Source organism: Pediculus humanus, genomic scaffold (assembly GCF_000006295.1).
Source record: "Pediculus humanus corporis 1103172108216 genomic scaffold, whole genome shotgun sequence".
Lineage (NCBI taxonomy): Eukaryota > Metazoa > Arthropoda > Insecta > Psocodea > Pediculidae > Pediculus > Pediculus humanus.
Window position 1 is genome coordinate 74,317 of NW_002987786.1, and position 15,992 is coordinate 90,308.

At 27.7% G+C, this 15,992-nt stretch overlaps 2 protein-coding genes across 2 annotated transcripts; both read left to right on the forward strand.

Moving 5' to 3' along the window:
- Positions 1–2,076: 2,076 nt before the first annotated feature.
- Positions 2,077–7,195, forward strand: Phum_PHUM447140 (acetylcholinesterase precursor, putative; the record flags this gene model as incomplete). Its single annotated transcript, XM_002429626.1, has 4 exons — positions 2,077–2,116; positions 2,770–3,608; positions 6,831–6,982; positions 7,057–7,195. The coding sequence occupies 4 exons, from the start codon at positions 2,077–2,079 to the stop codon at positions 7,193–7,195; spliced, it is 1,170 nt and encodes a 389-aa protein (XP_002429671.1).
- Positions 7,196–10,138: 2,943 nt separating this feature from the next.
- Positions 10,139–12,862, forward strand: Phum_PHUM447150 (uncharacterized protein; the record flags this gene model as incomplete). The annotated part of the gene is made up of 5 exons (XM_002429627.1): positions 10,139–10,553; positions 10,632–10,903; positions 11,385–11,581; positions 12,573–12,805; positions 12,846–12,862. 5 exons carry the CDS (start codon positions 10,139–10,141, stop codon positions 12,860–12,862), a joined length of 1,134 nt encoding a protein of 377 aa, XP_002429672.1.
- Positions 12,863–15,992: the final 3,130 nt, after the last annotated feature.

Sequence of the window (15,992 nt, forward strand, 5' to 3'; positions counted from 1 at the left end):
TCCTTTTTTTTTTTTGCCAAAAGTTTGCGTGCAAAGGAAAAAAAAGAAAAAAAAGGAAAAAGATTTATTAATTAAACTTTAATTTTTACTTTGCGCGCTTTTTTTTTTATTTTGTTTTTTTTTGTTTCGAAACACCTTTGTGTAATAATATAATTAAAATAAAGAAAAATAAAAAATAAAAGTTTTTTTTTGATTTACGACGCGAAAAAATAAAAAAATAAAAAATAATAATAATAATAATAATAATAATAATAATAATAATAAAATTTTTTTATTTTTAAACAAATAATAAAAAAAGTCTCGCGCGCGCGTGCGCACACAAACACACAGAAAAAAAATCGTGCTTAGAATATTTTACCTTGTTTTTTTTTTCTTACCGAAATCAAATTAAATTTTTTTTTTTTTTTATTTAATGTTGGTCACACTGACAACAGTCGTACATCTTAATTTTCTTGCGTGATGGATAATTTAATTTTCTTGATTGAAAATAAGAAAAGAAAAAAATTTTCCTTTTTTTTCTTCTTTCTCAAAAAAAAAAAAAAAATTTTTCTTTTCTTTATTTTTGGTTTCCACCTTACTACATTTTTTTCTAAATTATTTATCCAGTTTATTTTCTCCAAAAATAAACAAATGATAATAATAATAACACTAATAATAATAATAATTGATTCTTAATAATAATAAATAAATTTTTAAAAAGAAATTTTAAGTTAAAAAATAAAAAACAATTTTTTATTTATTTTTCACTTGTTTCGTTTTTATTCGTCATTCGCTCATTCATTCATTTATTCATTCGCGTATTTCATATCAAAAAAAAAAATTTCGGCTTATCGTAACAAAATAATTCAATTAAATTAAAAAAAAAAGTCTCACATTTTCATTTTTTCTTTTTTTTTTTTTTAAAGAAAAAGACGAATTGTCGTTTTTTTTTTTTTTTTTTAATACGAAAAGGAGTGAGTGAAAAAGGACAGAAAATGAGTAAAGACAAAGAAAAAATGTAGAGCAGAAAGGGGAGTAGAAGGGAGGGGGAAAAAAAAAGTAAGCCCCCCTTTTTGTTAGTTTTCATTGTTATTTTTATGCGGCAATATTTTAAATTAAAAAAATTTTTTTTTTTTTTTGTCTTTAATAGGCTCGTATAAATTTTAATAAATCTTTATTTAGAGACGCCATTTTGTTTTTTATTTTTTTCATTATTTTAAAATCTTATAAAAAAAAAAAAAAGAAAAAAAAAAGAAAAGAAAATTTATAAAAAATGTTTTCCGGGCTCCGGAATATATTTAAATTCAAAAGAGGAAAATAAAAAAAAAAAAAAAAAAAACGCTAATTATGTTTCGTTCACGTTTTTTCATATTAAACGTTTATTACCCCTTCCCTTCCCCCACCATTTTTTTTTAACGCAACGCCCCGCCCACTCTTTTACCCCTACTCCTTTTATCCTTATTCGCATTTTTTAAAAATGGTGTGGGGGGAAGGAAAGAGGGGGAAGAGTTTTAAAAAAATTATATATTAATCGACTTAAAGTTTTTTTTTTTAAATTTATTTTTAGCGCCATTTTTTAAAACAATAAAGCAAACGACAAAAATTTTTTCAATTTTTCATTTTCTTATTTATTTATTCTTATGAAAATTTTAACGTGTTATTATTATTATTATGAAATTTTTTTTTTTATTTTCTTCTTGTTGCCGTCGTCCTCGTCGTCGTCGTTGAAAAACCGGAAATTTTTTCACATCAAACAAAGGTAAATAAATAAAAAAAAAAAAAAAGGAAAAAGAAAAAAGGAAACAAAAAAAAGGAAAAAATGGAAAGTTGAAAGGGAGTAGAAAAAAGAAAAATTGTCTCATGTTAAAAGTAATTTGTTTTTTTTTTTCCTCCCCCCTCCCGTTCGACTTCCATTTTTTTTTTGCTACGTAACAAATTTGACTTCGAAACGTAATTTAGTTACCGGAAGTAATAATAATAATAATAAAATTTTTTCTTTTAAAGTGATGAGTAATTTTTTTTTTTTTGGGGGGGGCAGGGTTTCATTTTTTAGATAGTTTTAGTTAAAACATTTTACCACTTGTTATCATTTGGTTGATGATAAGATTATCAGAATTAAATTTTCCTAGCGTTTCCGGTTTTTAAATCGCGAGGTCAGCTCAAAATAAAAATAAAAAAAAGTAAAAAAGTTTTTCCAGGGATGTAATCCCGCGAAAGTTAAATTTTTAAATAATTTTTTTTTCCTTTTTTTCTTTTTTTTTTTGCTGTTGCTCGAAATCTCTCCCGTTGGATTTGCTATTGTTAATTAACGTTACCCGTTTAATACTCTAGAGAATTTTATTCTTTTTTTTTTTTTTTACTAGTTTTTCCCATTAAATCGGGTGTTAGATTCTCATATTATTATTATTATTATTATTATTATTATTATTAATATGTAAAAAAAAACTTTTTTTTTTTAATAAAATTTCCTTTCTGCAGTTTCCGGTTACTAAATTTTTTTTTTAATTAGTAAAAAAAAAAAAGGAAAAAAGAAAAAAAAAATTTTTTTTTTTTTAGTTTAAATAAGATTTTTGTTTTTGCTCTTGTTTACATTGTTTTTTTTTTTTTTCTTTTCTTTTCTTTCCCTTGAGTTATGTTCTTTTTTTTTTTTCAGAGATTGTTATTAACTTTTGTTTGTTTTCTTTCGTTCGTCGTTTCTCTTTTGTTGTTTTCTTTTTTTTTGTTTGAAAAAAAAAAAAAAAATTGAAAGAGTTTTTATTCAAAGTTTTTTTTTTTTTTTCTCTTTATTAGGTTTTCTAAGAACTCGAACGGGACCAGATCATTCAAATTTATCAGGAGGAAATTTAGCAGTTCAAGACATAGGAGCGGCATTAAATTGGGTACAAAACAACGTGGGAGCATTCGGAGGTGACCCGAAACGGGTGACACTCATAGGACACGACACGGGTGCCGCGTTAGTTAATCTTCTACTACTTAATTCTTCCGCGAAAAATCTTTTTCATCGTGCCGTTTTGTTAAGCGGTAGCATATTGAGCCCTTGGGCGGTCGTGCAACAGCCTAACAACCTTCGGGAAACCGTTGCAAAACAAATGGGATGTTCGTACGATGCGGATGAAGATATAGCACCGTGTTTACGCACAAAATCCCTTTCGGATTTGTTAAATGTTAAATTCGAACCTCCTAGATTTCTACCCCGTTTCGGACCGTCCATTCCTCCCGACGGTAGCGTTGTAGACCCCGAAAACGCCATGGAACATGCCAGCGAGGCCTTCATAACGCGCGAACTCATGCTCGGTGCGGCAACGACAGAAAGTTATCTAGATTTTAATGCTGCCGACATACAATACGGTTTCGAAGAAGATCAAAGGAACAGAGTCCTGAGAACGTATGTGAGAAATGCGTATATTTATCATTTGAACGAAATATTTTCGACCGTTAGAAATGAATACACGGATTGGGATAAACCGATATTACATCCCATCAATATAAGAGATTCGACACTGGAAGCGTTGAGTGATGGACACACAGTGAGTCCACTCATGAGAGTCGGTTATTTACATGCTAAAAGAGGTGCCAAAACTTATTTTTTTCATTTTGGGTATCAATCAAAGGAAACTGAATATCCTCAGGTACGTATTTCTTTCCGACCATTGTTTAAAAAAAAAAATTTTTTTTTTTTTTTTACCTCGAAACGAGATGGAAAAATTAAGATTATTTTTTAAAATGAAACGAACCCGTATATTATTACACTTGAATTAAATAATTTATAAAAAAAGCGAATGAAAAAAGAAGGAAGGAGGGGGAGACGGGGGGAGAGGGAAATGAAAAGTTCGGACTCTGATTTTTTCTCTTTCGAGAAAATAAATTATTTTTTTGGAGGGGGGAGGGGAAGTTGATAACATTTAAATGCGTGGGAAAGAAAAAAACTAAACCGAGGAGGAAAAAAAAAAAAATTTTTATCATTAAAAAATCTTTCGTAAACGACCACACACAGCATCCCAATGGACCAATTTTTAATTTAATTGTTATTGAATATTTAAAAAAGACGAAATTTCACTTTTTTTTTGTTTTGTGAAACCCAGGAAAATAAAAATTATATTAAATATAAAAATGCGAGTAAAATAAAAAATGAAAACGTGCGTGAGTGCGTGTATGCGTGCGTGTATGAGTGCGTTCGTGCGGTCAAAAGTTTTATTATATCGAAATTCCTCCTATTTTCCTTTTTTTTAATCTTTTTCCACCCTCCCCCACTTTGGGCTCTTAACTAATTGCTCGTGGAAAGTAGGAAAAAAAAAAAACATTTTTTCTTCCTACCTTTCACATTTCCCGCCATTTTTTTTTTATTTCTCCTTTTTTTGTTCCATTGTCATTTTCTCAAAGGTTTTTTGTACTTTTCTTTTTTTTTTTTTTAATATTTTATATTCGATCGTTGCCAAAAGAGAAAAAAAAAAAATTATCCTCTTAATTTTTTTTTTTTTTTTTCCAGTACGTCGTAAATATATTCCATTTTTTTTTCCCCAAAAAAAAAATAATAATAATAATAAATTATTTAAATTTATATTTAGGAAAACCATTTTGAAACGTTTTAAAAAATTTTTTTTTTATCTCATTCACTAAAATTAATAAGTGGATATAAAATAAATAAAAAAAAAATTATAAATTTAAGAGTTTCGTATATAAAACGAACGAACGAAAAAAAGGAAAAAAGGAATGGAAAAAAGGAAAGAAAGGAAGAAAAAAAAAAATTTTTGTTTAATCGTAATATCAAAAGACAAAAGTGAATTTTTTTTTTTTCCAAATGTTGTTATTAATTATGATGAATTCATCTGTTTGAAACGATTCCAGAGAATTTAAAGTGTGTAGATGGAAAAAAAAAAACAAAATTATATTAGCTTTGTTGTTGTTGTTGTTGTTTTATGTTTGTGTTCCAAAAAAAAAAGAAAAATATTTACGACAAGATTAGGCTTAAAACATATTTTTCAATGTCACGTTTATCTTTTTTAGTTAGATTTAAACCTTTTTAAATTTTTCTCCTCTTTTTTTTTTTTTTAACAAATATCGCGGCCATTTTATTTTTTTTTTTTGTTCTTTGACGTCGTGTTTTATTTTTGTTTAGTGGTTGTTGTTTGTCGTTGTTTATTTATTTTATTTTTTTTGGAAACTTGATCGAAACGGTTTTAATTATCGTTAATTTCATTGTAATAAAAGGCATTCATATATTTCTTTCTTTTTTTTTGTTTCCTCGTAATGATCTCGGAAAAAAAAAAAAGACATTTTGTTTTTTTTGTTTTCTTTGTTCTTCTTTATTCCTGTCGTTTTTTTGTTTGTATGAGAGGAAGGGAGAGAGAGAAAAATCCAGATAATTAAAAAAAAAAAACAAATACATTCAACCGCGTAAAGAAAAAGGTTTTGTTTTCGTTTAGGTTTTTTCTTTTTTTTTTTTAAAAAATTTCCGATAAAAATACTAAAAAAATTTTTACCCCCCCCTCTTTTCCTTCCCTCCCCTCCCTCTCTTTCTTTTTATATTAAATCTAAAAAGAAACATGAGAGAGAGAAGATTTCACCGAAGATGAAACAACAAATACCAGCCAAAAAAAAAAAATTGTGAAACGTTAGCAGACTGATTTAGTGTCCTGTTGTAAATCATTTAAAAACTGACATGAAACCTTTTTTTTTTTTTTAAAAAATCCATTTTCATGTAATCTTCTTCTTCTTCTTCCTTTACACACACACACATATACTCTCTCTCTCTCTCTTTCTCTCTCTCTCACTTCCGCATAACATTTTTCTTTGTGTGCATTTTCAAACGTTTCGATTACTTAAATTAAAAACAACAACAACAACAACTACAACAATATTAATATTTAATACCTTTTTAAAAGAGTATATAATAGTTTTCAAAGCTCATGGTGATAATAATAATGATAATAATAATAATAATAAGCCAACGGCCATAGCGTGCTGGTCACACCGGTTCCCGTACGATCACCGAAGTTAAGCAGCATCGGGCGTGGTGCAAACTTGGATGGGTGACCGTTTGAGAACGCCACGTGCTGTTGGCTTAAAAAGAGAAAAAAAATGAGAACAAGACAAAGTAAGAACCAAAAACAAATCTTGTTCTACTGTCGACCTGAGGCAGCTCGACGAGAATGTGAATTTCACTGCTTCTGACCCTGGCCACTCCAAAGATGTTAGTCACCGGAGCCCAGTTCAGGAGACAAATCGTTCCCATCGAAAAAGACGGACTCAGGAAGACCTTCAAGAATTGATGTGGTGCTATCTTATAATAAGTGGCACCACCGAAATTCGAGTATTTGTCCCTAAGGAATCGGGTAGAAACCTCGGATAAATACTTAAAAACTCCGACAAGTAGCCTTGTCGTGTTTAATGGTGGATAATAATAATAAATTTGTTTTTTTTTTGGTTACATTAAAATCCTTTTTACTAAAAAATGTGGGGGGATACAACACAAAACGGTAATTAAAATAAAAACTATTCATTAACTATCTTTACTTTTATCACGTGAAAAAAAAATTTTTTCGGCCATTTGGAAAACGTTTTCCCGATGACCTTGAAAAAAACAATAATAATAACGATTTTATCAATAGTTAATATTTTATGCGCGAATATATTCGTTTGTTTGTTTGGCACGATTTTCACAATTTTTGTTTGACGATTAACTCGGCATAAAAATTAAGGACGATAAAAAAAAAAAAAATGGAAAAAAAAATTGAAAAAACAATTTAAAGGTAGAATTTTTTTTTCGAGGGAGGAGGGAGGGAGGGAGGGAGGACGTTGCGAACGAACAAACGAACGTTTTTATTTTATTTTATTTTTTTTGTATTTTCCAGAGATTGGGAAGCGTTCGTGGAGAATCGATAACGTATTTGTTAGGTTTGCCTTTAGTCGACGGTTTGCCTTTTTTCCCGCAAAATTTTACTAAACAAGATGTGAGCGTTTCCGAAGCCGTTATTAATTTTTTTTCAAATTTTGCTAAAACCGGGTGAGTAGATAAAAACTTTTTTTTGTTCTAAATCCTTTTTTTTATCATTACTATTATTATTGTTTTGTTTACAGGAATCCTAACGAGCCTAAAAACGATAATAATAATAACAATTTCGATTATGGTAATTTAAAAGAAAAATCTAAATATCGAGGAATCGTTTGGGAATCGTACGAAGTACAAACACAACAATATTTAAGCATAAGTAAGTAAAACTACCATTTTTTTTTTTTTGAATACTTTTATTTTTGAATACTAAACTATCGTTTATAGTCTATAAAAATAAAGCGCTATTTTTTCTATATATATACATAATTCGTTTGTCTTATTTGGCTCGACTTTTAGACTATAACGTTTCAAAAATGTCTTTTGCCAAAAAAAGTCTTATAATTAAATAAAAACTTTCGATTTTTTTTACGTTAGTGAAAATGCGTGAGCGTGTGCGCGTGTGCGTTTGTACGAGTGGAAAAAAACAAACATTTAAAATTTTAAAGTTTTTTTTTTTTTTTTGTTTGTTTGTTTGTTCACGACAACAACAACAACAACAACAACAACAACAAAAATTATTAAGTAAGAAAAACATTTTAAAAAGTTTTAAATTAATTAAATTTCAAAAGGATGTCGTTATCGAAATTAATCGTTACGCGTTTTATTTATTATTATTATTATTATTATCATTATTAAATATTTTAAAATGTATGTACCGTAAAATGAAGGACTTGGGAATTCATTAAATTTTTTTTTTAATTTTTTTTTGGGGAGGAGGGAGGGGGAGAAACAAAAAAAAAACGTTCATGAAGTTTTCGGTTAATTAATGAAAAGAATTTTTTAAAAAAACGTGAAGATGAAAAAATGTGAGTGAGTGAGTGCGCGTGCGGTTTTGGTTATTCCTACATTTTCGTACCAATTAATTTTCTCGGAAAATTTATCAAAAAAGAGGAAAAAGGAAAAAAAAAAGAAAATGTTTTAAATGTTTTTTAATTGCACTGCAAAAAAAATGAGAGAGAGAGAAAAAAAAACAGAAGAAATTAAAATTCGTTTAAAAAAAAGTAACCTTTTCTTTCATTCCTTTGGTATGAAAAAAAAGGGGAAAAAAAATTTTCCCGTACCTGAAATTAAATTTTTTTTTTCGTTTAAAAAAGATTTTGGAAAACAAAAAAAAATCTTTTCTTCTTATTCGTAGTCGTCATTACTTTCAATACGCATTTAACGACAAAAATTTTTTTAACAACATTCCCTCCAATTTTCTTCTCCCCCCTTCCCCCCAAAAAAAAAACAATATAAATCCGAAAATAATAGGAGCATTTTGTGTGTTTCCCCTCCCTCGATTTTCAAAAAAAAAAAAGATTTTCCCGTGTAATTTTTCAAATGGGATAATTCAAGAAAAACGGGGGAAAAAACGGTAGGTTCCAAACAAAAAAAAAATGGCGGTAAAAATAAAAACAGAAGACGAGTTTTATACTACGACATACGTATTCCATTTTTTTTTTCCTTTTTCGGGGGGGGGGCCTTCGCGACTATAAGTCATAACGATCCCTTTTTTTTTTTGCATTTATTACCTTTTGTCTGGAAAAGAACAAAAGAAAAGAAGAAAAAAAATGAAACAAAGTGCGCGCACATATATAAATATTATCAGAAGGATTAAAAGTGTGTTGAATTTTGTTTTTGATAAACGATGATGATGATGATGATATTTTTCATTTTCAACCAGGTCGAACATTTCATAAATCTGAAATGCCTTTCCCCCTGCCCTCCTCCTCTCCCCTCTCATATCCAACCATCTCACCACCTGCTACCACTCCCACTCTTTCATCTCTTATAGAATTTTCTTTTTTTTATATTTTCATTTAACATACATTTACAATCCGCCATATTTGTTTATTTTCTTATCAATTACGATAAAGATTTATTATCAATCGTGACTATTAATTAATTAATTAATAATTAATTTATAAAAATTTATTCGAATTTTTTTTTTAAATTTATCGGAATCCATTTTGTTTTTTTTTTCTAGAAAACTTTTTTTAAGATTATTTTGGCACTGAACTATAAAAAGTTTTCTTTTTTTTACGCTTTTTTTAAAGAGAAAAAATTCAAGAAAAAAAAAATAATAATAATAATTTTAACGGTTCTACGAAAAATAATAATAATAATAACAATAGTAATAGTAAAAGAAAGAAAAAATTAATCGTGTTTTTTTCTTTCGTTTTATTTTTTTTTTTTTTTTACGGCACCCCCTCCGCTTCCTTCCTCCCTTCCCTCATACCTTCCCCCCGCAATAATAATAATAGTAATAATAATAATATTTAAATATGTTTCTGTATATAACAAACGCTATAAATAATTCAAAGCTATAAATTTATATAAATAAATCCACGTGTTTAATGTTTTTTCACCGGGTAATTTTACAAAAAAAAAAAATTTTTTTTATAGTTTACAAACTCTTTCGCGTTTTATTTTATTTATTTATCGAATTTTTTTTATAGCGTGTAGCTTTTTTTTTTAATTTATAGAGAAAATAGTTTTCCGTAAATAAATTTTAAAGTTAAAAAAAAAAACGTCTGCTAAGATTGTGTTAATTAAAACAAATAAATTAAAAAAAAAAAAAAAACGCGTGTCGACATCTATAAAAAGGAGTATATATTTATAGCAAGACTATAAAACAATTTTTTTTATTTTTATTTATTTATTCCCCGTCGTCTGCGTGTTTTTTAAAATTATTTTACGAAACGATTTAAATTTAAATTTTATGCCGCGTTTTTTTTTAAAATGTATTTTAACAAATGCAATACAAAAACGCGCAAATCATCGATTTTATTTTTTTTTCTCTGTGTGACGTAAGCAATTTATTGCAAAATCCATTTTGAAATTAATATATATGGATGTAGTATTATTTACGCCGCGTATTCGATTAAACGGTTTTTTTTTTAAATTTCCCGCCAAATTTTATTTTATTTTATTTTTTTTGATACCGTTTTAATATTTTGTTTCGGGAGAAAAAAAAAAATTTATTATTAAAAAAATTTAATAATGACGTAATACGTATTTGATGACGTATGAGACTTATAAAAAGGATATTACGATGATGATGATGATAATAATAATGGTAATAATAAAAAAAAAGTTATAATTCTTTTGGCAGCGTTTAAACCGAAAATGAAAAGTCATTATCGCGGTCATAAAATGGCGATATGGTTAAATTTAATTCCGCAACTTCATCAACCCGGCGATGAAGATGTCAGCATGAGGCATCATCACTTTCACGAAAGAGCTGATAAATTTTATCAGGGAATCGTTCAACCGGAATCCTTAACACGTCCCTCTCCGAGGTATTTACCAGCGAGTCCGCAAACTCATTTAACGACTATAACGGATTGTTTACCTGGTATGACGGAAATGTCGATGACAACCGAAAATGATATCGATACAGATGTTGACGACGATGACGGTGACGAAGTTGGTATACTACAAAGGCTTGCCGATAGCGGTTATCATAGTTATGCAGCCGCTTTAGGAGTAACCGTTGGTGTTGGATGTCTTTTGCTTATATTAAATTTATTAATATTCGCGGGTAAGTTTTTTGTCGTGGCGGTGGTAGCGACGTCGGTAATAAATAAAAATCACAAAATGTTTCTATTGTATTTTACAGGTATTTATTATCAGAGGGGTAAAAATCAAAAAGGAAGAAAAAGAAATCGGAGGTACAATGCGGAAAACGTACAGGAATCCGATTGCGAATCATCTCAGACTCCGGCGGAATCATCAGGTGCTCACGTTATTAAATTACAAGAACCTCCTCCGTGTTATACATCCGTTGCTACGAACACTCTCGAAAGAAACGTACAACCGGCGTTAAAAACTAACAAAGCAAAAGAACCGCCGACACCGCCGATGAGAACGTGCAGCAATGTTAAAAAAAGGGTACAAATACAGGAAATATCCGTATAGTAGGTAAGTAAAAAAATCAATAAAATTTTTTTTTTTATCGATCGATAATTACACTTGCGAACACATTTATTATTATTATTATTTTTTTTAAAGGTAAAAAAAATCGATATTGTTACCGTGGAAACGCAAACGAAAACAAAAACAAAACAAAAAAATTTGAGTTTGGATAAAATTCATAAACATGTCTGGTAAAGAAAAAATTAAAATAATTCTTCTTGGACCGCCATCGGTGAGTTTTGTATTTTTTTTTTCCTTTGTTATTATTATTATTGTTATCATTATTATTATTAAGTTCGACATCCGACATTTTCTGTTGTTAATAAAAAAAAAAAAAAAAAAAATTAATGAAAAACAGAACCGAATAAAACCGATTCAATAACAACGGCGTAAAATTAAAAATAATAATAAACAAAATGGCGGTTTTGAGTTTTTGATTTTTTTTTTTTTTTTAAAGGTTGGGAAAACTGCATTAGCTAATTTTCTGTACGAATCTTACGAAAAAATAATTAACGTTAATGAAGGAGGAGGAGGAGATACGAAACCGACAAAAGCCGTGAGAATTTTAGAATTTTTTGTCGATGGAATCAAAACGAAAAACGTCTTCCAAAAAAAAATAGCCATAGAATTATGGGATTGTAGCGGTGGAAGCAGGTAAAGTGAAAAAATTTTTATTTTTTTTTTCTATTGCCACGTGCGTTTTACGCGCGCGCGTTTTATTTTAAATAATAAATGTCGGATATCGTTACGGATTTAAATTTTTAACGGTTAAATTAACGAGAAAATAAGAAAAATTATTATTATTATTATTATTATTACTACTATTTTTTTTTTTGTAGAAATTTATTTTAAATGTAAATCGGATTTATTTGACGTAACAACGCAAATGCATTATCTAATGACACGTCTATCATATTATACACAGAGTAAAAATAATCAGTCAATGTCTTTCTCTATCTCTCTCTCTCTTTCCCTCTATAAGTTATTTGTTATACGTGAAATTTACGCGTGTTTTTGTTACAAAACGTTCGTTGCTGTCGCTGTTCCTGCTGTTGCTGCTGCCACTGTCGTCTTTGAGAGTAATAATAAAAATTTTTTTTTTATTTTCGCTGAATATTTTCGATAATTAATTGGCGTCGTGAGTCTTTTATGCGACGGTGGCGTTGTTGGTGATAATAATAATAATAATGAAACTAATTTATATTCAAAACAAAAGATCGCTAGAAAGAGAGAGGGGGGGAGAGAGAGAAATTTTATATACGTGCGACAGGAGCGTAATAAGTAAAAATTATTCACTTCGACTTGTTTTTCTATTTTTTCTCATTCCATTTTCTTTTCCATTTAACAAATGAAAAAAAATTTGTCACTCTCCCCTCCCCTCCCCTCTCCCCCCAAATAAAACTATAAAACGAAATGAGAGAGAAAGAGAGAAATAATAACAAAAACCAATCTAATTTATTTTTTATGACTTTTTTTTTTCACCCTCCAACATTTCTCTCTCTCGATTTCCAATAAGTAAAAATCGGGAGAAAAAAAAAACGGAAGTTATAGGGATAATTTTAAAATGAACTACGTGCGTAGGAACTTCCGGTTCCCCCCATCCTCTTAAAAAAATTTAAAAAAAAAAAAAACTGTTGCTGTTTAGGTATCAATCATGTTGGCCGGCCATACAACACGAAGTTCAAGGGATTATATTCGTACACACGGATAATTTACCGGAAGAAGTATCCTCTTTGCGAACGCTTTATCATCATTTCGTTGAGGAAACGAATTTTCCAGAATCCCGGTGTTTGGTTGTTAAAAATCAAACCGGAAACGGCGACGATTTAATTATTGAAAAAAATCCTTTGCCAAATTTAAATCACGTCGTTGCTAATTGTCATATAAAAGGCCAAGAATTTAAAAATAATTTCATTAGATTTTTATCGACATTAATTTATACGGATTTAAATGAATAAATAAATTTTTATTTAAATAAATAAATTCTTTATGTACGTATTTTAAATAATAATAATAATAATAATAATAGTTATAATTAATAATAATAATAAAAATTTTAAATCAATTAAAAAAATTTTTTTTCACCGCAGTAAAATTTTTCTAGTTTGTTTTTGTTTTTAATCTTCTTCATCTTTCCTCTTATCTACAAATAAGAAGATTATGAAATTTATTCCAGATAAATTCACAGGTTAAATAATAATAATAATAATATATTCTCGTTTTGAGAGAATACAAGTTTACAACAAACATTTGATTTTTTTTTTTAGTGATCAAACAAGTTTTCTCTAAAATTCGTTGTAATGTTTTTTTTTTTTTTTTTTAACGGGTTAATAATTTCGAACGTTGAATTTTTTTTTGAATTCGATCGGTTGGTAGAATTGATTAATTGATGTAAGAAAATAATTCAAAGGATCGAATTTAACGCATGATTAAATTATTTAAGGTCATATTTCGAATGTCGATACCATTTGTCAAATCATCATCATCATCATCAACCTTTTTTTTTCCTTTTTATGTCGTGTACAAAAATAAATGGATCATGAATCGATTGATTTTTTTATTATGTTTATTCATAGAGTGATAAATACAAATGAAGATCTTTTAAATTTTTTGTCCGTTAAATTTTTTAATTAATATCGATCGTTAGTAAAAAAAAAAATTTAACCGAAAAAAAAAAACAAGATGTTGTTAAATTTATGTCGAATTGCACAAACTTTTTTTTTTTTTTTCATTCGTTTGTTACATAAAAACGTAGTTTTTTTTTAAAAAAAAAAACTTCCTAAAGCGTATTTTGTGCGTGTGCGTGTGCGTGTGCGTGTTTTGAACGTGTCAGGTTTTGTTTACGAATATTTTTTTTTAGTTAACCGCTCGATATAAAAATTTTTTTTAAAAAACGCGCCATTTTTTTTTGTTTTGTTATGGTTTATCACCTGACCGTCATAATTTATTTAAAAATTATATTCTCTTATCAAATTGATGATAACGCTTACTAATGTATAAAACAAATAAAAAAAAACTAAAAATTTAAAATTTTCCCGCGTAAAAATTTTCCATTATCAATAATCATAAAAAGGTTTGACGAAAAAAAAAAAAAACTCGTAATGTTTTCGTGGGACAACAACAACAACGACAACAACAACAACAACAACTACAATAACAACAACAACAACAACAATAACAACAACAACGACAACAACAACGACAACGACAACGACAACAACAACAACTACAATAACAACAACAACAACAACAATAACAACAATAACAACAACAACGACAACAACAACAACAACAATCACAACAAACTCTTTCTTATACTTTTTTAACGATTCAAAAAAAAAAAAAATTACGCCGTCATTTATACCTTATTTTTAATTAAATTAATAATTAACGTAATAATAATTACAAACGATGATCATTATTATTATTATTATTATCATTATTTATTTTTTAAACAATTAAGAAAATACCTTTGAGGTGATAACGATTATATTTATCTCTTATTTCTTATAATAAAAATATTTAACCTCAAATAACCCAAAGGCCATTCAACAAAATTACGATTGTTCTTAAATGTTCCAAACCTTGAATTTCAATTTTCCCCCTCCCCCTCCCCTCCCCCTTCTCTTCCCTCCCTTTTTCGAACCGTTAAAATTTTTTTTTTTTTTTTTTTTTATTACCTTCTTCCATTGTTTTCTTTCCTTTTTTATTTTTTTTACAAACAAATCCATAAAAAAATACTAAAATTTAATAATAATAATAATAATAATAATAATAATAATAATAATAATAATAATAATAATAATATTAATAATAATAATAATAATAATAATAATAATAATAATAATAATAATAATAATAATAATAATAATAATAATAATAATAATAATAATAATAATAATAATAATAAATTCGATTTAAAAATAATAAAAATAATAATAATGATAATTATTATTACGCATAATGGTAACCTTTAATGTTTTTTTCCTTGTGCGTGCGTGCGTGCGTGAGTGTTTTAAAGATCAAAAGTTCAACGTCTTTAATTATTAATTAATTTTCCTAATCATTTATTTACTTAATTTTTTATTTCGATTATTATTATTATTATTATTATTATTATTATTATTATTATTATTATTATTATTATTATTACTAATTAACAAAAAGGTTAATTAATTTTTTATCATCACCTTTGTGTAACTTTGTGCGCGTTACCTTAACACCGCGAATCTTTTTTTTTTTTTTTGCGTTTTCCTCTCACGTGGTAAAACAAAATCCCGGTAGTAGTAATAATAATAATAATAAAATCGGATAAAATAAAGACGTAACGTGACGACGAAGATGACGACGACGATGCGCGTACCTGGTATTTATTTATGTATGTTTTAGTATTTATCGTGAATAAATAATTATAATATTTATAGAGTGGAAAAGTGAATGGTTATGTCATATTAAAAACAACGCAAATAATTTTTTTTTTTTTCTCTCGCTTCGTTTTTTTAGGTACCAAGGTAAGAAATAAACTAATATTACCGAGCCAAGTAATTGTAGTAGTAGTAGTGATGGTAGTGGTAGTAGTATTAGTAGTAGTTGTAGCAGTCGACGTCTATAAACGTGCCTAAATGAAATCGAGTTTTTTTTTTTTTTTCATTAATTTTATATATATGTAGTCTTTTACCGGCCAGTTTAATTCAGGTCGTTCGTTGGTAAGCAACAACAACAACAACAACATCAACATCAACAACAACTAGCCTAATCGAATGTTTTTATTTATTTTTATTACGCTTACGTAGTCGTCATCGTATCATTCATCGATTATTGTTTTAAGTGTTATCGTGAAATTATTTTTTTTATTTAAAATTTTCATTTTTTTTTTCGCGTTTGAATTAGTGTGAGAGAGAGAGAGAGAGAGAGAGAGAGACAGAGAAAAAGAAACCATGATGAAATTGAAAATGAAAGTTCAAAATAAAATTCTGTAAGTTATTATTATTATTACTATTATTTTCTCAAGAATTTCACTTTTATTCACTTTTTTTCTTTTTTTCATTTAAACGTTTTTATATTA